Source organism: Tachysurus fulvidraco, chromosome 14, assembly GCF_022655615.1.
Source record: "Tachysurus fulvidraco isolate hzauxx_2018 chromosome 14, HZAU_PFXX_2.0, whole genome shotgun sequence".
NCBI classification, from domain to species: Eukaryota; Metazoa; Chordata; class Actinopteri; order Siluriformes; family Bagridae; genus Tachysurus; species Tachysurus fulvidraco.
Window position 1 is genome coordinate 916,592 of NC_062531.1, and position 21,259 is coordinate 937,850.

The following is a 21,259-nucleotide window of genomic DNA, read 5'->3' on the forward strand; positions in this document are numbered from 1 at the left end:
ACTGTGTGTTCTGTCACTGAACATCATCTACAACACCAACACTGTGTGTTCTGTCACTGAACATTATCTACAACACCAACACTGTCACTGAACATTATCTACAACACCATTGTTGGGTTTTACATTTCAATTTCTATATTTCATTGACTTCTCTTGTAGGTCTTTATATATTCAGCCTGTCGACTCCCTGATTGTTTATATTGTTGTATATCGTTGATATCTTCACTGCTAATAGTTCATTGTCCTTTTTTCCATGAGGAATTTTCTGTGCATTAATTAATATATACTTTAATAATATACTTTAAAGTGAAACGATGAAAGATGCTTCTGATTTTACTGTGAATTTGCAGGCAGTCACTAATCTGTGAACATGATGGTGTTAAATCAGTAAACATGATACACCGTGTGCAGATTTTTCCCAGATGTGTACAGAATGTTTAACACTAACATCATGGACATTTAATTCTAAGCTTAATGACATTATGCTACATAAAAATAGGCAGAAAAGACAGTGAAGGTTCACATTGTTGTCATTATTGCTGTAGTATATAATGCATGATGCAGGAAAAAAAAAACAGCTAAGTTATGAAAGCTGTTATGAAATAAGTTTCATCATTCCAAAGCTCTCATAACTGTAGAGGTTTTGGCGCATGCGCAGATGCTGCGACCTAAAACTGAGGCTGTAAGTGAATAAAGGAGGTTTATTGTATAGTTTTAAATGTATTTATAGTAGAATGATTAACACCTTATTGCCACTTAACAAACACAACATTATATGGTGTTGACATATAAAGCGTGTACACAAATACATTATTACTTCCTGATCCATTAAGTTAGTTATTTTAATCCGAACACAAAGGTCAATTATTTCTTGATAATAAAACAATTCTAAATAATAGTTTACGACGATAAACTATCGATTATCACAGTTCACATGTTTTATTTTTAACAGTCAGATTCTTAGAAACATCATGTTGTTCCTGGAAGCTCCACAAGCTCGGGGTTTTGTAACCGACATTTCTCTGACCAATAGGAGCGCGTGTTTGTCGTCACGTGACCGTGTGTTTTTATGTAACACGCTGGCACGCGCAATTAAGGTTCTCCTTATAGCAGTGTGTGTTTTAGCTCCGTGACGTTTAACACGACTTTTGTAGGAGAACCTTAATTTATGTCGTCTTCTTTATTAACTAGTAGAGAAATAAAGGGGAAAAGATGTCGATCCGAGAGCCGGAGCAGAACTGTGTGTCCTCAGGGGACGGAGGCGGCTTCTTCATCCCGTCCGACAACGAGGGGGACTGGGCTGAGGACCGGCACCGGGGGGACCACCGGGACTCCAGCCGCCTCACCGGGGCGCTGGGCTGCTTGTTCATGCCGTCCGACACCGACAGGGACTCGGACAGGGACCGGGACTCCCGTCGCCTCACCGGGGCGCTGGGCGGCTTGTTCAGAGCCGTGAGGTGTGAGTCCGAGCCCGTGAGACCCGAACACATCAGCACGTTAGTGGGAATCATCGTGCACAGTTTTAGACAGAGGGACCGCTGTGTTACACACCGCGAGCAGGACGGAGAACTGGACTGTCCCGGATGTAGCCGCTTCATGGCGGAACCGGTCACTGCGGCGTGCGGACACTCGTATTGTAGGAGCTGCTTACAGCAAACATCTCTGTCTAAGTGTAAAACGTGCCGTGAGGAGCTCGGGGACAAACACGTGCTGCGTGTTAACGTGCTGCTGTGTGGACTTTTACACAAATGGTTTCCGGATGAAGTCCAGAAGAGCAGGAGGATGTGTGAGGTGCAGGAGCTGCTGAGGAGTAAACAGCTCACACAGGCGGCTACGTTAGCATCACAGCTACTACAGTCCGGTACGGTGTTATTACACCATGTCTATCGGTACACACACCATACACACGGTACACACACCATACACACGGTACACACACCATACACACGGTACACACACTCATGTGGCACTATAAACACGGCTCATTCAGCACACTTTCTTTGTTATACTTTTATAGAGCGTGTTGAGGAATGAAGCCTGGTCGGCACTGCGCATGCGCTCTATGCCATCCGTTACAAAATACAAAAGCCCACCGCGCATGCGCGAAGCTAAAAGTTGCATAAGGCTCTTCGTGACGCGGTGTTCGGTTTTATAACGTGAAGCGCGCGCGCGCGTGTGTGTGTGTTTGTGTGTGTGTGTGTGTTCACCACACGGAGACTTAAAGTTTATAAACAGTGTAAAAATTGACCAACTGTCAGTGGTGCTGTCACTCAAACACAGGCCACGCCCACAGGCGCGAGTACATAACCTTACATTTACAGGCCACGCCCACAGGCGAGAGTACGTAACTTTACATCCACAGGCCACGCCCACATCCAGAGTGACTTACAGTTTACACACACGGGCCTTGCTCAGGGACCCAGCGGTGCTCCAACTGGTTCATGGTCATTTTCAGAGAGAGAACTTTAACTCTCACTTTTCATACCAGGCAAAAATAAATGGCATCTGTACAGAATGAAAGAGCTTATTAATAAAAGGTAAGACAAACATTTACAACTGTCTCTCTTTCTCTTTCCCAGACCCCAGTAATGTCAGACTGCGAGTGTGTCGTGCTGAAGTGTATCGTTGTTTGCAGCTCTATCATCATGCTCTGGAAGACCTGGACATGTGTGTGAGCGTCGCTCCGTCCGTCGAGGTGAGAGAGCGACAGAGTACACTTTACATTTACACATAATTATCACATCAACTGTCTCACCTCTCTCTCTCTCTCTCTCTCTCTCTCTCTCTCTCTGTGTGTCTCCCTCTCTCTGCCCCCCCCTCCCCCTAAGGTGGTGTTCTGTAAAGCTAAGCTGTTGAAGGAAATGGGTCGAGTGGACGAGTCTGTAAAACTTTGCCTTCAGTGTCTCTGTTTGGATCAGGACTTCCAGGAAGCCAGACAGGAAGTGGAAAACGTACGTAAAACATATAATAAAATCTTCACGTGGTGAATTGCTGAATTCTGATTGGTCTGCCATGTTTATCTTCTCTGTAGATCCTGTGTGATCTCCTGGTTCCAACGTGTGAGAGTGTGCAGGTGAGTCTGAAACAAACACACACACACACACACGCACACACACTTAACATTTTATAGGGTGTGATATTAGCATGTAATAGTATGTTGACATTTAGTGTTCTTTTTGTCCCTCAGAAGCTCGAGGAGTGTTCCGAGCCCTCGGGTCTAACCCGAGCTCAGTCTTTACGGGTTCACATGGTGGGTGGAGCCAGAGGGGAAGGACTGAAGAGGGTTAGCTCCGCCCCTCAGTTGGGGGAAAAGAGTGCAATGCTGAAGAGGAAACTGTCAGGATTGGAGGTGGGGTCTGAAGTGGTGGGAAACAGTGACACCAAACATAAAAAACATGGAGGTCAGTTGTATTAACACTTCAAAACACACACACACACACACACACACACACACACACACACACACACACACACATGTAACAGTAATATTATTTTAAATTTAAATTTTGTAATACATGAGCTAAAAAAAATCAGCTAACAACAACTGTAGCTTTGTTTGATATTGTTTGTTTTTCTTTTTTAAAAATTGCTTAGATATTTGTTTAATATCTCCCCCCTCTCTCCCTCTTTCTGTGTCCTCCCCCCCTCTTTCTGTCTCTCCCCCCTCTTTCTGTGTGTGTCTCTCTCTCTTTCTCTCTCTCTGTGTCTCTCTCTCTCTCTGTGTCTCTCTCCCTCCCTCTCACACACTCTCTCCCCCCCCTCTCCCCCACTCTCTCCCCCCCCCTCTCCCCCACTCTCTCTTTCTGTCTCTCTCTCCCTCTCTCTCCCCCACACTCTCTCTCTGTCTCTCTCTCCCTCCCTCTCACACTCACACTCTCTCTCTGTGTCGCTCTCTGTCTCTCACTCTCTCTCCCCCACTCTCTGTCTGTCTCTCTCTCCCTCCCTCTCACACTCACACTCTCTCTCTGTCTCTCTCTCTCTCTCTCTCTCTCTCCCTGTCTCCGCCTGTCTCTCTCTCTCTCTCTCCCCCACTCTCTGTCTCTGTCTCTCTCTCTCTCTCTCTCTCTCTCTCTCTCTCTCTCTCTCTCTCTCTCTCTCTCTCTGTAGTGGGCACTGCAGCATCAGTGTGTAGTGATGAAGATAAACTCCACCTCAGTGTACCGAGAGATCTGCTTGACCCCAGTGACTTTGAGTGCTCACTGTGCATGAGGTACTGGACCTGTTACAGTCATCAGATAACTCAGATAAATAACTAGCCACTGCTAAGCTTCAGCTGCTCTCTCTCTCTCTCTCTCTCTCTATCACACACTCTACACACTCTCTCTCTCTCTCTCTCTCGATCACACACTCTACACACTCTCTCTCTCTCTCACACACACACTCTACTCTCTCTCTCTATCACACACTCTACACACTCTCTCTCTCTCTGTTTTGTAGACTGTTCTATGAGCCGGTGACGACGCCGTGTGGACATTCCTTCTGTAAGAACTGCCTGCAAAGGAGTTTAGATCACAGCCCTCAGTGTCCCCTGTGTAAAGAGAGCCTCAGGCTGGTGAGACGCATCTAAATGTACTGAGTGCACAGTGAGGTGATGCTAACTGCTCTCATGTTCTGCTATTATGATGTCATCGGCCAGCATTTAGAATTCAGATCCAACATAATTCATCAATGTGGAGCAAATTTCACACATTCAGAGGGCATGAATTAATTTGTAAATATATTTCACGAAGGTAATAAACATGTCACTGTCAGTTCATTTCTATAGCACGACTACACACAACACCAGTTGACCAGTTTGCTTTACACAGGAAACACAAACACACAATACAGTACAATACTCACACAACACACTGTGTTTGCAGTACTTGGCCTCTCGGAGGTTCTCCATCACAAGTGTGCTTGATGACATGATTAAACGTTACCTGTCTGAGGAGCATGCTGGGAGACAGAAGATCCACAATGATGAAACCAAAGAGCTCTCAGAGTAAGCAGCACCTCACACACACACACACCTTCATCTTCTCTGCTCTAACTCTCTCTCTCTCTCTCTCTCAGTTTAGAGAATAATGTACCTATCTTCGTGTGTACGATGGCGTACCCCACGGTCCCCTGCCCGCTGCACGTGTTCGAGCCTCGGTACCGCCTCATGATCCGCCGCTGCATGGAGACAGGAACTCGCCAGTTTGGCATGTGCATCAGCGACACACACAAAGGGTGTGTGTTTGTTTTATTAGGGCCTGTTTATTTCTGCTGACACTTTTTATTTATTCCTAAGAGAAAGTGTGTGTGTGTGTGTGTGTTGTGTGTGTGTGAATAATGCCTGAATAATGTGTGTGTTTTCAGGTTTGCAGATTTTGGCTGCATGCTGCACATCCGTAATGTGCACTTTCTCCCAGACGGACGCTCGGTGGTCGACACGTTTGGGGGGAAACGGTTCCATGTAATTACACGCAGCATGAGGGACGGCTACTACATCGCTAACATCGAGTACCTGCAGGACCAGAGAGTGAGCACACACTCACTCACTCGCTCGCTCACTGTCGCTCGCTCACTCACTCGCTTGCTGTCGCTCACTCGCTCACTCGCTTGCTGTCGCTCACTCGCTGTCGCTCGCTGTCGCTCACTCGCTGTCGCTCACTCGCTGTCGCTCACTCGCTGTCGCTCGCTGTCGCTCGCTCGCTGTCGCTCGCTGTCGCTCACTCGCTGTCGCTCGCTGTCGCTCACTCGCTGTCGCTCGCTGTCGCTCACTCGCTGTCGCTCGCTGTCGCTCACTCGCTGTCGCTCGCTGTCGCTCACTCGCTGTCGCTCGCTGTCGCTCGCTCGCTGTCGCTCGCTGTCGCTCACTGTCACTCACTCGCTGTCGCTCACTCGCTCGCTGTCGCTCGCTCTCTGTCGCTCGCTGTCGCTCACTCTCTGTCGCTCGCTGTCGCTCGCTCTCTGTCGCTCGCTGTCGCTCGCTCGCTGTCGCTCGCTGTCGCTCGCTCACTGTCGCTCGCTGTCGCTCGCTCACTGTCGCTCGCTGTCGCTCACTCACTGTCGCTCGCTGTCGCTCACTCACTCACTCGTTCGCTGTCGCTCACTCACTCGTTCACTGTCGCTCACTCACTCGTTCACTGTCGCTCGCTCACTCGCTCACTGTCGCTCACTCGCTCACTGTCGCTCACTCGCTCACTGTCGCTCACTCACTGTCGCTCGCTGTCGCTCACTCACTGTCGCTCGCTGTCGCTCACTCACTGTCGCTCGCTGTCGCTCACTCACTGTCGCTCGCTGTCGCTCACTCACTGTCGCTCGCTGTCGCTCACTCACTGTCGCTCGCTGTCGCTCACTCACTGTCGCTCGCTGTCGCTCACTCACTCGTTCGCTGTCGCTCACTCACTCGTTCGCTGTCGCTCACTCACTCGTTCGCTGTCGCTCACTCACTCGTTCGCTCTCGCTCACTCACTCGTTCGCTGTCGCTCACTCGCTCACTGTCGCTCACTCGCTCACTCGCTCACTGTCGCTCACTCACTGTCGCTTACTGTCGCTCACTGTCTAGAGAGATATTGATTGAGACCTGTAGCTTGTAACTGAGCTTCTGATATATTGTGTGTGTGTGTGTGTGTGTGTGTGTGTGTGTTAGGTGGAGGGAAAGGAAGAGCTGCAGCTGCAGGATCTCTACGATCAGGTGTATAATCAGGCAGGTGTGTGGTTCCACAGTCTGGAGAACCGATTCAGGAACCAAATACTGCAGCACTTTGGGCCGATGCCTGAGAAAGAGATGGATATACAGGTAACACACACATGCTACAGCTCACTGTCAATACTATCTTTTATGTCATTTAAAAAATTATTTTTTAGAAACAAATGAGTGCAAAAAATTTATCGTGATTTGAATCAGAACATCAGAGAAGATGAATGAAGGTGTCCTGGAGGCCTGAGGCTCTTGGTTTAGATCTTGTGCTGTCCTTCATTCAGGAGTTTGTGACCGTATTAAAAAGTCCTTTTGATACATCCATGTGACCTCCATATAACTCTAACAATACAACTCGTACTGTTTATAAACCCATACAGACACAAACTCAACGTCACACACACACACACACACACACACACACACACACAGTATTTGTCAGACTCCCAGCAGTTTCAGCCCCTTATGTACACTGAACTTAAACACAAGAGGCTGAAGAGAGCTGAGACAGTTCACACGCTCCTTCTCTGAAAGTGTTCTTCACTTCTTAGTTCGTGACTGCTGACCCCTAGTGGATGAAGTTGGCATATTCGTGCAGTTACTGAAAGTGTGTGTGTGTGGGGGGGGGGTAGTCACAGAGATTTACTGACGGGATTTCACTGTACATCTGGAGCTCTCTCTCTCTCTCTTGTTTTCTAAAATAAATCTACCTGTACGACTGTTTTGTCCTCCGTAGTAGGCTTTTTTTTTTTTTTTTTGGAAAGAGGGCGTTTTTCCAAGACCTCCAGAATTTAGTGAATGCCCGTACTGTCCTTATAAAGGCACTGCATTTTACCTGTTACTTGGTGTTGTGTGTTCCAGTGGGTGACTAATCTCTCTCTCTCTTTCTCTCTCTCTCTGTCTCTCTGTGTGTCTCTGTGTGTGTCTCTATCTCTGTCTCTGTGTGTCTGTCTCTCTCTCCTTCTCTGTCTCTGTGTCTCTCTGTGTGCGTGTGTGTCTCTCTCTGTCTCTCTCTCTGTGTCTTTTTGTCTCTCTCTGTCTCTCTCTCTCTCTCCCTCCAGTCCAGCCCTAATGGTCCAGCTTGTTGTTGGTGGTTATTAGCAGTTCTCCCAGTGGATCCTCGTTATCAGCTCTCGGTCCTATCCATGACGACACTCAGAGAACGTCTGGTTAAGATCCAGCACATCCTTGCGTACTTGCAGAACACTCAACATGAGCAGAACACACAGTGAGACACAGTGTGTGTTTCCTTCTGCCCTGATGCAGTGGTAACATTGTGTGATCTAATATTAGCACAAGACAGTATTCTCACACACACACTCACACACACACACACACGCACAAATACTGTGAGCGTATGTACTGAATGAAGCAAATCCCAAATGCTGATTTTTATTTTTTTTTTGTCTTATTTGTAATCAAACAAAAGTGAGTTTAGCTTTAAACCTTAAAACTCTGAGAAATAAAAGTCAGACTGAATTAGATGGAGATACAGAAACATGTCCGAGCCTGAACGCGACCATAACCTCGTCACCAACACCAGTTCTAAGGAGCACACCATCTGCTCTAGAATTATTGGCACCCTTGGTGGGATTCTAAAACAATTAGACTTTAGCTAATCTACCTGAAGTATAGTGGACTAGAGATCTTGCACCTGAGTGTTCGTGACAATGACTATATAAGGTGACCCCCCCCCCCCCACACACACACACACACACACACAATTCTTCTACATGAGGAAGATGTAACTACAGTGCCAATACATCTGGAGCCGAGTGTGTGGTCAGGTATGAAGTAGTGTTAGTTCATCAGGTTTACTGCGACATGCTAACAACAACAACAACAACAAAAATAATCATCTAATTAAAACTCCAGAACTGTATTTATCACTACAGCTCACAACAACCTCCTGGATGTGTGCTGATCACATCTTTAGTGTTAATGTGTGGGACATGAACACACATTAACACAAACTTCATGTCCTGAGATTAGCACCTTGTAGACTCACTAAGAGTGTTTGGCGGTTTCTATACTGTACGAATGCAGTTACAGAGACTTCATTTCACGGACGCATTTTATCTGCTGGTATACCGGTCAGGTCTGATCTCTCTCTCTCTGTCTCTCTCTCTCCGAGTCATCGTCATCATCATCACCTTTCATACCACAGAAGAAACACTGAGCTAACAGCAGTGCGATCTCGAACATCAACATGACCCAGGTTCATAAAATAAAAATAAAAACTTCAGCCTTAATTTTAGAAGAAGAATCGAACAGCACGTGAACACTGAATCAGTCATTTTACTGTCCAGTTAAACACCACATACAAACTGCCTTACTACAGGCCCAGAGCCTTCCCGATAAAGCTGGAAGCGTCTGATCTGTAATCAGTGTGTTAGTATAAATCCTGAGCTTCACTTCCACCGGTTTCATGTTTGTGCTCTAATCTCTTTGGCACGTACGAGTCCGAGCTCAGAGCTCATGTGCCGATCATCAGTTCTCCAGCACACAGTCTGACCTGAACACAGCAAGGCACCGAAATGCACAGACACCACAAAGGGTTAAAGGGAGAGAGTACAGAAGTCTTCCAAGCCTTATAGAGCAGTGGGGGCGAGTGAGGCACACTGGGGTAACACTGGGGTAACAGACCCTTACACAACACTTCAGTTTATTTGTCTGAATAAATCCTAAAAATAAAAAAAAACCCACAAGGAAATTTAGAGTGTTGGTAAATCGAAACGTCCCACATTTTCTGGTCATGCTATATATTTACTTATGTTTATTTAATTACATCTTTCATTTAATAAAATTACAATTAAATTATTTTTTTAAATGTGTTAAATAATAGTTAACAATTGTAATTATCAGTTGTAACATTCTTAATTGTTAACTACGTGTATTATCATCTAAGATCTTTGCCGTAAAATACGAACACTGGTAGTAAACGTGGTCCGTCAATCGCGTACAACGTGACCGAACGATTTTGTAGCCGAAACGTCATCTAGTTACGTTGCGATGAGAGCCACGTGTCCGTGTGTGTCTGCTCAGAGGACAGACTTCCACATCCAACTCTTCTCATCTCGTGGTGTTTGTTAGTGTTCTCATTCGTACGTGAGAGGGACGTGAAAAAAATCCACGACAAACAAACAGCCGGAACCAAACGAGAAGCTCCGCTTTGGTCGTTCTGGATGTTCGTGTTGTTCCGAGTGGAAGTTTGTGGTGATGAGATGAGAGCAGGAGAGGAAGACTGTTGTGCTGAAGAAGAGTTTGCGTATTTTCCACACCGTGCAGATGCACTAACACTTTTTGCCTTATTAAAACCATTTAGCATTTTTCCCTGTGTAATAACTGTTTGGTTTTATTTGCTCTCTGTATGTGTACAGTTTAACTAATCAATGACTTTTTTTTGTTCATTTTTACAGAATCGTTTTTTTTTTTTTGAATATTTATGTTAATTTTAATTTAAAATAAAACTAAAAAATATTCTTAGTCCCATTGCGTCAATAAGGCACAACTGACCTCGTTCAGCAGGGGGCGCTACACACACACACACACACACACACACACACACACACACACACACACGAAGAGCATTCAGACATTTCAGTGTACGTTATGGTTTTAAATAGTATTCATAGTAATTAATAATAAAAAAGACAATTTAAAAAAGAAAACAATTTTTAAAAACATTTAATTTTACTTTATTTAAAATGCCACATTTGTATAATTCTGTACACTGATTTGAAATCAATGCAAATAGTGCTCTTATATTTATAATAATTTTACATATAACATGAATATATTAAATGTTTTAAAAAGAAAATATTTAATAATGAGGTGAATTTCATGCTGAAACTTCGCTGAAACTGCAGAAGGATCTCACCGAGCTGAGAGCATCATCACGAACTCTAAAGCACAAAACAAAAACAGACAGATACCTTACATTACTATATATATATAAATACACTGCTCAAGAACAGAAGAGAAAACTTAAATCTCGATGTACGTAATATTCGATTTGAAAACCTTTATTTATAGACATAATTCTTTAAGAACAATGAATGTGAGACCGGTCGATAAAACCCAATTCATCAACCCCAGCAAGGTTGGACTCAAAATCTCACTGAAAACCAACTGATATTTAAATAATGTTTGGGCCTGCTCCTGGTCCTGGTGAGATGGAGGATGTTGAGCTGGAGATCTCCTCCCAGACCTGGATCAGGGCTTGAGCACCTGGACAGCTTGGGGTACTACTGAGCAGCTTTGATACTCCATAATGTACCAGAGGTTCTCAGCTGATTCGGGTCTGCAGGAACACGAGGGCCGGTCAATAGCATAAATGCCTTCATCATCATGGCTCAGGAGGACCCCAGGGCCCACTGCACCAGTGTAAGTTCTGACAACGGCTCTGAGGTTCTCATCCTGGTACCTAACACATGGAGGTCTGTGTGACCCTCCTCCACAGGCCATCACTGACCTACCACCAAACCAGTCATGTTGGATGATGTTGCAGGCAGCATAACGTTCCCCACGGCATCTCCAGACATCACACAGACCTCCGTCACGTGTGCTCAGTGTGAACCTCCATTCATCATGAAGATAACAGGGCACCGGTGATGGACCTGCCAGTCCTGGTGTTCTCTGGTAAATACCACTCGAACCTGCACAGTGTGGGTTGCTATGAGATTCATCCTGTTTATTCTGCAAGTCTCATGTCCGAGGGTGTAAATAATGTGAATGTGACATTGTAAACACCAGCTTTCGGCTTCATATTTACAGCCACTAGTCATCTGTACTGAACATTTTTATTTCTCAGGGTTCTTTAGAACAACACGAGCATGCTGCTGGATTCTGGATGTCTTTCAACTCCACAACAATAACATGAGCAACTAGAGAATAAATACGATGCAGATGCTCATTAAAGACATCAGAAAGATATCAGTTCAATTAGTCCAAGTTAAAATGAAGCTAGTCAGATTTAATATTCATGAGAATCCAAATTAGTTCACACACACTGAGAACTTGATTAGTTTAATATTAGCTATACACCTGTGTGATGTTAGCTATACATGTGTGTGATGTTAGCTATACACCTGTGTGTGATGTTAGCTATACACCTGTGTGTGATGTTAGCTATACACCTGTGTGATGTTAGCTATACACCTGTGTGATGTTAGCTATACATGTGTGTGATGTTAGCTATACACCTGTGTGATGTTAGCTATACACGTGTGTGATGTTAGCTATACACGTGTGTGATGTTAGCTATACACCTGTGTGATGTTAGCTATACACCTGTGTGATGTTAGCTATACATGTGTGTGATGTTAGCTATACACCTGTGTGTGATGTTAGCTATACATGTGTGTGATGTTAGCTATACACCTGTGTGTGATGTTAGCTATACATGTGTGTGATGTTAGCTATACACCTGTGTGTGATGTTAGCTATACACGTGTGTGTGATGTTAGCTATACACCTGTGTGTGATGTTAGCTATACATGTGTGTGATGTTAGCTATACATGTGTGTGATGTTAGCTATACATGTGTGTGATGTTAGCTATACATGTGTGTGTGATGTTAGCTATACATGTGTGTGTGATGTTAGCTATACACCTGTGTGTGATGTTAGCTATACACATGCAAGCATTTACGCATTTTCATGATCTCTGTTTAGTAAGTGCGTGAGATTAGCAGTATTTATAAAATGCTGTCAGTTAAGCGATCTTGTTTGGGTCCTCCTGAACAGATCTGATGCTACAGATGCATCGTCTAGGTAACAAGCCTGACAGCAGCTCAGGACAAATCTACAATCAATCCAAAATCCATGGCCTGATTGATCTCAGATGACCTCAACACCTTCCCTGTGATTTCTAATCACTGTTGCTCACCATCAAAGTCCACAGTTCCGTCTCCATTGAGGTCGATGTCAGACAGGATCTCCTCCAGCTCCCCTTTCTTCAGCTTCTCACCCAGCAGTGTCTTCATCGACTCCTTCAGCTCCTCATAGCTGATCCTTCCATCTCCATTACAGTCAAACTGAGAGAGAGAGAGAGAGAGAGAGAGAGAGAGAGAGAGAGAGAATATTAGGAATATTGAACTATCTACACTCAGGATGTGTGTTTAAATCAAGCGCTCCTCATTAGAGCTAGAATGTGGTTCGATATCAGTGAGATTTATCTTCAGTATCAGAGCCATGCTTAGGGTGGATCCCGAGTCCGTCTCTGGAACACCGGGATCAGAACAGGGATAATTCTGGATGAAATTCCAGACCCTTGCACTGCTTCAGTTCTGATCCAAACCAATTCCAGGCAGTGATCAAAAGATGATAGTCTTTTACAGTCCTAATTTTTACTACAAGCATCTCAGTCAGAAGAAACTCCACTAACAAAAGAAAACGTACACCTTAAGATCACCAACAGGAAAAGATGGTACTCTGAGATTTGACTAGCATTCAGAATCATCTTACAGTTGACAGTTAAGTAATACAAAGAAGTTTCATCATCAACTAAAATCCATATCTGAATTTGAATTTGGCGAGCCAGCCAGGAGCAACATAGAGCCTGAGGATATGAGCTCCTCTCATGCGCTGCTCTTTGTGCTATGATAGTGTCTACACTGGAATGTCAGACTTTACAGCTGCTAATGAAGCAAAAGGATTCTCACCTGTTTGAAAGCACAGTGCAGCTCCCGCATGCCCACCATGTGAGCCGTCTCCATCAGCATCCTCGGACCCATGAGCTCACAGAAATCATCGAAATCTACATGACCGCCCCCTATGCGTGCATACACACACACACACACACACACACACACACACACACACACACACACACACACACACACACACACACTTGTTTCTTAAAGCCTAAAAGCTCACACACACTATGTGTGTAATGTATTTTATTTATTTATTTATTTTTTCACATAAAGCTTTAAGTTACAATAAGCTACATGATGAAATCATTCTATTATGATCTTCATATAGTGATCTGATAGCTATGTCAATAACAGAGGAAAGAAACAGTTCATCTTGTTGATAATCTTATTAAACACACACACACACACACACACACACACACACACACACACACACACACACATTTCATCTTGATCTGCTGGATGATCTCGATCAGCTCCATCTCTGTGGGCATGTACCCCATCGTCCTCATGCAGTCTGCTACATCTTTATAGTGCAGATATCCGTCCTGATCGTAATCGAACTCCTTAAAGGCTAGCTGCAGCTCTACACAACACACACACACACACACACACACACACACACACACACACACACACACACACACACACACACACACACACACTCTAAGAGTTTTGGTCTACAATTGGTCTTTAAACATCAAATAATTTCAGATTATACAGATTATTATCTGTAATAAACATTGTGTGTGTGTGTGTGTGTGTGTGTGTGTGTGTGTGTGTGTGTGTGTGTGTGTGTGTGTGAAACAGTAAAATACTGCGTGACATGGTGGTGTGATGAGGTGGAGTTACTGTTTTACACCATGAAGTTGTGTTTCTATAACAGCAGATTGTGTCTCTGTTCTCTCAGCCCTAAACACTCGTCCCTCTGCAGTCTCTCTTTATTCTCTCTCACAGTTAATAAGAGAAAAATCTCAGCTTGTCATGTTAGTGAGAAACTGTAAAGAAGTGTAAAGTCCTCTGTCCTGAAGATGTGGAGAACTTCCAGCTTCACCTCTGACTGTTCCACAGCACTGACACTGGACACTCCTTCACCACATCACACACGTTTTTAAACTCTGTTTATTATCAGTAGAGTTTGTGCTGTTCACGTCCCTGTTGCATTAGAGCGAGAGAATTAATACGAACCTGTTCTGTTGTCCCAGCTGCTGTTCTAGAGAATTAATTACCTTCTGACCAATCAGAGTGCAGGACTGAGCAGCACTGTGCTGTTCATATTTTAAGCTTTTTTTTTTTTTTTTTTAATAAAGCTTTTGGCTTCTCTTCACATCCCTGCTGCTGTCAGCCAATAAAAAAAACACTGTCACCAACTTACACTCACCATCCAGCTCCTCTGGCATCAGCTTTCTATCCTGTCATGAGAGAAAGAGAGAGAGAGAGAGAGAGAGAGAGAGAGAGAGAGAGAGAGAGAGAGAGAGAGAGAGAGAAATGACTCAAACAGGAACTAAATATGGAAATCATTAGAATCCCAGGAGATGTGGCCCATAAATATTCACTATTTACCACCATTCACTATCTCACACACACACACACACACACACACACACACACACACACACACACACACACACACACACACACACACACACTGCACAGTAGCTCAGCACAAATATTTTGTTCTTTGTTTTTATTTAGAAACGCTAAAGAAGCTCCGGAGGCGATAAATATAGTGAGAAAGAGACAGGGAATTTATCAGAGAGGAAAAAGTGAAAATATTCAGAGACACAAAACAGATGACACACACACACACACACACACACACACACACACACACACACACACACACACACACACACACACACACAGATTGTCTAATTGGATAACACCATGTCATGCTTCGTTGTCCCTGACGTCAGTACAAACACATGCTGTGACTAACATGATGAAATAGCAAGACTTTCCACAGCGTGCACACACACACACACACACACACACACACACACACACACACACACACACACACACACACACACACGCATACGCACACGTACACACACACACCATCACAATACCACCACATGCCACTTCTCTCTAATCCCCACTTCCCCTCTCCATCCTGTGTAGCTCCTCCCCTTTTTCTCCCAGTGTAGTGTGTTTCTCTTCAGCACAGCTTTATGTGCGTCCTGATTGGTTGACGTGAGAGGTGTGTACACTTGTGTATCCTGAAGCCTTTTTTGGAGGTTTAAATAAGACTTTCATTTCAGTATCGATGCATTTATTCTATTCTATATTTCTGAACTTTCGCAACTTCAACTGATTATTTCATTCATTCATTCATCTTCTACCGCTTATCCGAACTTCTCGGGTCACGAGGAGCCTGTGCCTATCTCAGGCGTCATCGGGCATCGAGGCAGGATACACCCTGGACGGAGTGCCAACCCATCACAGGGCACACACACACTCTCATTCACACACACACTCACACACTCACACACTACGGACAATTTACCAGAGATGCCAATCAACCTACCATGCATGTCTTTGGACCGGGGGAGGAAACCGGAGTACCCGGAGGAAACCCCCGAGGCACGGGGAGAACATGCAAACTCCACACACACAAGGCGGAGGTGGGAATCGAACCCCCGACCCTGGAGGTGTGAGGCGAACGTGCTAACCGCTAAGACACCATGACCCCCCCAACTGAATATTTAATTGATTATATATTTTATTTATATACAGTAATTAAAGATAAACGAATTGTTGTGTTTGTTAGCTAACTAATGTGGTGTTGTAGAGTATTAGCTAATGTTGTAGTCAAAGATAAACTTGTGTGTTACAGACAAAATGACCTGCCCAACATCACCGAGACCTTAAAACTAAACAACACGATGAGTGACTTCGCAGTAACTGGAATATTTTGTCTCTGTCTTTCTGCAATAAAAAAAAATTCTTTTTGTCTTTTTAATAAAATTTGTTATTGTCTCTGATGTTGAGACTGATGTTGACACTGATGTTGAGACACTGATGTTGACACTGATGTTGAGACACTGATGTTGAGACACTGATGTTGACACTGATGTTGAGACACTGATGTTGACACTGATGTTGAGACACTGATTTTGAGACACTGATGTTGACACTGATGTTGAGACACTGATGTTGAGACACTGATGTTGACACTGATGTTGAGACACTGATGTTGACACACTGATGTTGAGACACTGATGTTGACACTGATGTTGAGACACTGATGTTGAGACACTGATGTTGACACTGATGTTGAGACACTGATGTTGAGACACTGATGTTGACACTGATGTTGACACTGATGTTGACACTGATGTTGAGACACTGATGTTGAGACACTGATGTTGACACTGATGTTGAGACACTGATGTTGACACTGATGTTGACACTGATGTTGACACTGATGTTGAGACACTGATGTTGACACTGATGTTGAGACACTGATGTTGAGACTGATGTTGAGACACTGATGTTGACACTGATGTTGACACTGATGTTGAGACACTGATGTTGACACTGATGTTGACACTGATGTTGAGACACTGATGTTGAGACACTGATGTTGACACTGATGTTGAGACACTGATGTTGACACTGATGTTGAGACACTGATGTTGACACTGATGTTGACACTGATGTTGACACTGATGTTGAGACACTGATGTTGAGACACTGATGTTGACACTGATGTTGAGACACTGATGTTGACACTGATGTTGAGACACTGATGTTGACACTGATGTTGAGACACTGATGTTGACACTGATGTTGAGACACTGATGTTGAGACACTGATGTTGACACTGATGTTGAGACACTGATGTTGACACTGATGTTGATACTGATGTTGACACTGATGTTGAGACACTGATGTTGAGACACTGATGTTGACACTGATGTTGACACTGATGTTGAGACACTGATGTTGACACTGATGTTGACACTGATGTTGAGACACTGATGTTGACACTGATGTTGACACTGATGTTGATACTGATGTTGACACTGATGTTGAGACACTGATGTTGAGACACTGATGTTGACACTGATGTTGACACTGATGTTGAGACACTGATGTTGACACTGATGTTGACACTGATGTTGAGACACTGATGTTGACACTGATGTTGACACTGATGTTGAGACACTGATGTTGACACTGATGTTGACACTGATGTTGACACTGATGTTGACACTGATGTTGAGACACTGATGTTGACACTGATGTTGAGACACTGATGTTGACACTGATGTTGATACTGATGTTGAGACACTGATGTTGACACTGATGTTGAGACACTGATGTTGACACTGATGTTGAGACACTGATGTTGACACTGATGTTGAGACACTGATGTTGAGACACTGATGTTGACACTGATGTTGAGACACTGATGTTGACACTGATGTTGACACTGATGTTGAGACACTGATGTTGACACTGATGTTGACACTGATGTTGACACTGATGTTGACACTGATGTTGAGACACTGATGTTGAGACACTGATGTTGACACTGATGTTGAGACACTGATGTTGACACTGATGTTGAGACACTGATGTTGACACGGATGTTGAGACACTGATGTTGACACTGATGTTAATAGATTTGTCATCGTTGTCTTTTTTTGTAAACTGTCATCCAAATCATTTGTGCTCAAATGGTCAGAGGGAAAAACTCAAAGTAGAGCAACAGATGGATTACATTCAGAAACTGTACACACACACACACACACACACACACACACACACACACACACACACACACACACACACACACACACACACACCAGTTTTCATTACTTCATGTCATTATTTTGTGTTTCAGACTCACGCTGGATGTGTGAAGAGACTGACAGTGATTCATCATCATAGTTATTAATACGCTTGTAATCGTCTTATCTTTCAGCCTTGCGGATAGGAAGCAGAGTGTTTAGATGTCACTCACTCACACACACACACACACACACACACACACACACACACACACACACACACACACACACACACACACACACACACACACACACACACATATTTGTCTTTTCTAACAGCAGTCACAGAAATATTGTGTAACTGTATTTAAAGTTCAGGGCCGAGCCATTAGTTCTTTAGTTGATATGAAGTTGTGTTAACCACAAGTCCGATTTTATTAAAGTTACACAAATTAACACAATAATTGGTGTGAAATCGATCATTTAGTTATATGATTTGGGTTGTGTGTTAAGCTTAGCTTTATGCTAGCATCTGTAAGATTAGCAAAACGTCTAAGCTTTGGGTCACGGTACTTAACCCAGAATGACCCTGGATATGACCCTGAGTTCACATTAACACTCGGATGAAATTAGCATAATGTGGGTGTTAACATTAGCATAATGTGGGTGTGTTGAGATGATAACCAACATCTTCCAAACTTCCTACTATGTTGAGTAAGTGGCATTTTAACCAGTTCCTTTCATAGCGCACATTAATTAACAGATCCCGGAAATAAGATCGTGAATTTATGTGCTTTTGTTAGAAGGATGCAGTCTGTGGAAGAAGGTGACGAACATTACGGTGTGGATTCATCTACAGGCTGTGAAGAAGTAACACAAGTTCACCAACGTTTCAGTTCTGCGTCCTGAGATGCGTCGTGCACAAATTAAACCGCCCGCTAAATATTAAAACACGGTACACACTGATGGTCTAGTTATGCCCCTTTTCCACCGGGGCAGTTCGAGTGCAGGTTCGGAGCCTAATTTAGAACCAGTTCTTTCTGTTTCGACCGCCAAAGCACCGGCTCCGGAACCAGGAAAAGCCGCACGTACACATTTTATTCGCCGCGTTTGGGTGTTAATGTAGGTTCACAAAGCCATGAGCATTAACAGTAAAGCAACATTCACCATTGTTGTTGTTGTGTTTGTCGCTGCTGCGCTAACGTCGCTGGGACACGTGACACGTATACAGTGACGTCACACTCGGCTCTGTGATGCTCTCTAACCGGTGGAAAGGCAAACCGGTTCTTAGAAGGTTCTCCAGTGGAACCAACTCTGAACCAGCACTAGCTCTGAACCAGCACCCGATACTTTCCGGTGGAAAAGAGGCACTAGTGAGGTAATGCAGCTCTGACAGGACTGTAAAGGTGGCTCTCATTGTTCATATCCAAACTCTATGTTCTTTCTACACCTCTGTAGTGACCTGCAGCCGTACCTGTCCGAACAGCGTGTTCAGGAAGGACGTGTACGCCGTGACGGAGCTCTGGCTGATTTTTCTTTTCTGATTTCCAGCTTTGGGGTCTTTAGTGCTGCTTTTCAAACTCGAGCGTAATGGAGGATCTGATGAGGAACCGGAGGAGGAACTGAGGACAGAGAAAGTGTTTGCTCTCACATTTAGACTTTAAATAAAGGTGTAATTTAACACTTCAGCCTTCATGAGCTCAACATAGTTTGATTTTGAAACGACTTACTTTTGACTGGTGGATGATTTACTCCTCTGAGACATGCTGAAGAAAATAAATTCACATATTATTCCTTGCGAGATGTTATTCGTTACACAGAGCTAGAGCTAGAATGCTTTGTGTTACACAATCATGATAGATTTAGATCAGGAATTTAAAAAGTTTTTGACATTATAAGGCATTTTAGCTACAAAATTGATAAAGTATACAATGACTATACAGCGTGACACTACTGTACTATGTCACTGTACTATGTTACTGTATTATGTTACTGTACTACACAAAAGAACACTACACAACACAACACAACACTACTATACTCTGCCACTACACTACATAACACTACACAACACTACACAACACTACACTACACAACACAACACAACACTACTATACTATACTATACTATACTACACTACAATACACTACACAACACAACACTACACAACACAACACAACACTACTATACTATACTATACTATACTATACTACACTACAATACACTACACAACACTACACTACACAACACAACACAACACTACTATACTATACTATACTATACTACACTACAATACACTACACAACACAACACTACACAACACAACACTACACAACACAACACTACACAACACTACACAACACAACACTACACTACACAACACTACACAACACTACAATACTATGCCACTACACAACACTACACAACACTACACTACATAACACTACACAACACTATACTATACTACACTACAATACACTACACAACACAACACTACACTACAATACACTACACAACACAACACTACACAACAATACACAACACTACACAACACTACACTACACAACACTACACGACACTACTATACTATGCCACTACACAACACAACACTACACAACACTACACAACTATACTATACTATAAACACTTTCCCACACGAACAGTAATGACTAAATCTGCCCATTTGTAGTGACTTTACAGACACCGAGTGACAGAAGTCTGCTATAATGAGTTATAATGACTAATGGTAGCTGATAATGAGTAATAATGGCTTTCTAACTTTAATTAGCTTTTGAAACTATTTTCCTTTTTTTAAGTAACAGGACGATATTAATGCCCCACACATGCTTCCTGTCACCTCTTTTAATGAGACGACTGCATTCTCAGAAGTCTCTACTGATTAAACAGAGACCAGCGTCGCCGCCAGTCAGAACGGCCACCAGAAACAATCTCCATCCCTAACAGCATTAATTAGAATAACGTATTAGAGGAGACAGAAGCTAATTACAAATCTAACCCTACTGTAAGAGGAAGGAGGCTCCAGCGTGATGTATGTTTGTTCTGCTACATTTAACATGGCTGCCTTAAAGCCAACAGTGTGACTGTGCCTTGATTGACACGTGCACTTCAAATGTACAGCACATACTATAGAAATGAAAGAAATAGATTGTGATGGAAAGTTTTTGGAGA

At 43.6% G+C, this 21,259-nt stretch overlaps 2 protein-coding genes across 3 annotated transcripts; one reads left to right on the plus strand and one right to left on the minus strand.

Annotated features, from left to right (window-relative positions):
- The first annotated feature begins 1,058 nt into the window (after nt 1–1,058).
- On the plus strand, nt 1,059–10,001 carry lonrf1l (LON peptidase N-terminal domain and ring finger 1, like). 2 transcript variants are annotated; one of them, XM_047799903.1, is made up of 12 exons: nt 1,059–1,861; nt 2,580–2,695; nt 2,829–2,951; nt 3,032–3,073; nt 3,188–3,401; nt 4,108–4,210; nt 4,438–4,552; nt 4,863–4,984; nt 5,056–5,214; nt 5,344–5,440; nt 6,620–6,769; nt 7,732–10,001. In XM_047799903.1, exons 1-12 carry the CDS (start codon nt 1,213–1,215, stop codon nt 7,900–7,902), a joined length of 2,061 nt encoding a protein of 686 aa, XP_047655859.1. In that variant the 5' UTR covers nt 1,059–1,212; the 3' UTR covers nt 7,903–10,001. The 2 variants fall into 2 exon arrangements, with proteins under 2 accessions (XP_047655859.1, XP_047655858.1); XM_047799902.1 differs by having other exon boundaries at nt 1,060–1,861; nt 5,344–5,506.
- A 138-nt stretch (nt 10,002–10,139) lies between these two features.
- cabp4 (calcium binding protein 4) lies at nt 10,140–19,835 on the minus strand. The gene is made up of 7 exons (XM_047799904.1): nt 19,801–19,835; nt 19,545–19,692; nt 14,710–14,740; nt 13,771–13,914; nt 13,335–13,444; nt 12,560–12,707; nt 10,140–10,575 (listed from the first exon to the last, which is right to left on the minus strand). The coding sequence occupies exons 1-7, from the start codon at nt 19,833–19,835 to the stop codon at nt 10,547–10,549; spliced, it is 645 nt and encodes a 214-aa protein (XP_047655860.1). The 3' UTR covers nt 10,140–10,546.
- Between the last annotated feature and the right edge of the window lie 1,424 nt (nt 19,836–21,259).

Bases quoted from the DNA above. Each gene is read 5' to 3' on its own strand.
- lonrf1l (XM_047799902.1), top strand. From the start codon at position 1,213: ATGTCGATCCGAGAGCCGGAGCAGAACTGTGTGTCCTCAGGGGACGGA. The intron at 1,862-2,579 runs GTACGGTGTTAT...TCTCTTTCCCAG, and splicing joins ATCACAGCTACTACAGTCCG to ACCCCAGTAATGTCAGACTG. The intron at 4,211-4,437 runs GTACTGGACCTG...TCTGTTTTGTAG, and splicing joins GAGTGCTCACTGTGCATGAG to ACTGTTCTATGAGCCGGTGA.
- cabp4 (XM_047799904.1), bottom strand. From the start codon at position 19,835: ATGTCTCAGAGGAGTAAATCATCCACCAGTCAAAA. The intron at 13,915-14,709 runs GTGAGTGTAAGT...TGTGTTGTGTAG, and splicing joins GATGCCAGAGGAGCTGGATG to AGCTGCAGCTAGCCTTTAAG. The intron at 12,708-13,334 runs GTGAGAATCCTT...TCTCTCTCTCAG, and splicing joins TGCACTGTGCTTTCAAACAG to TTTGACTGTAATGGAGATGG.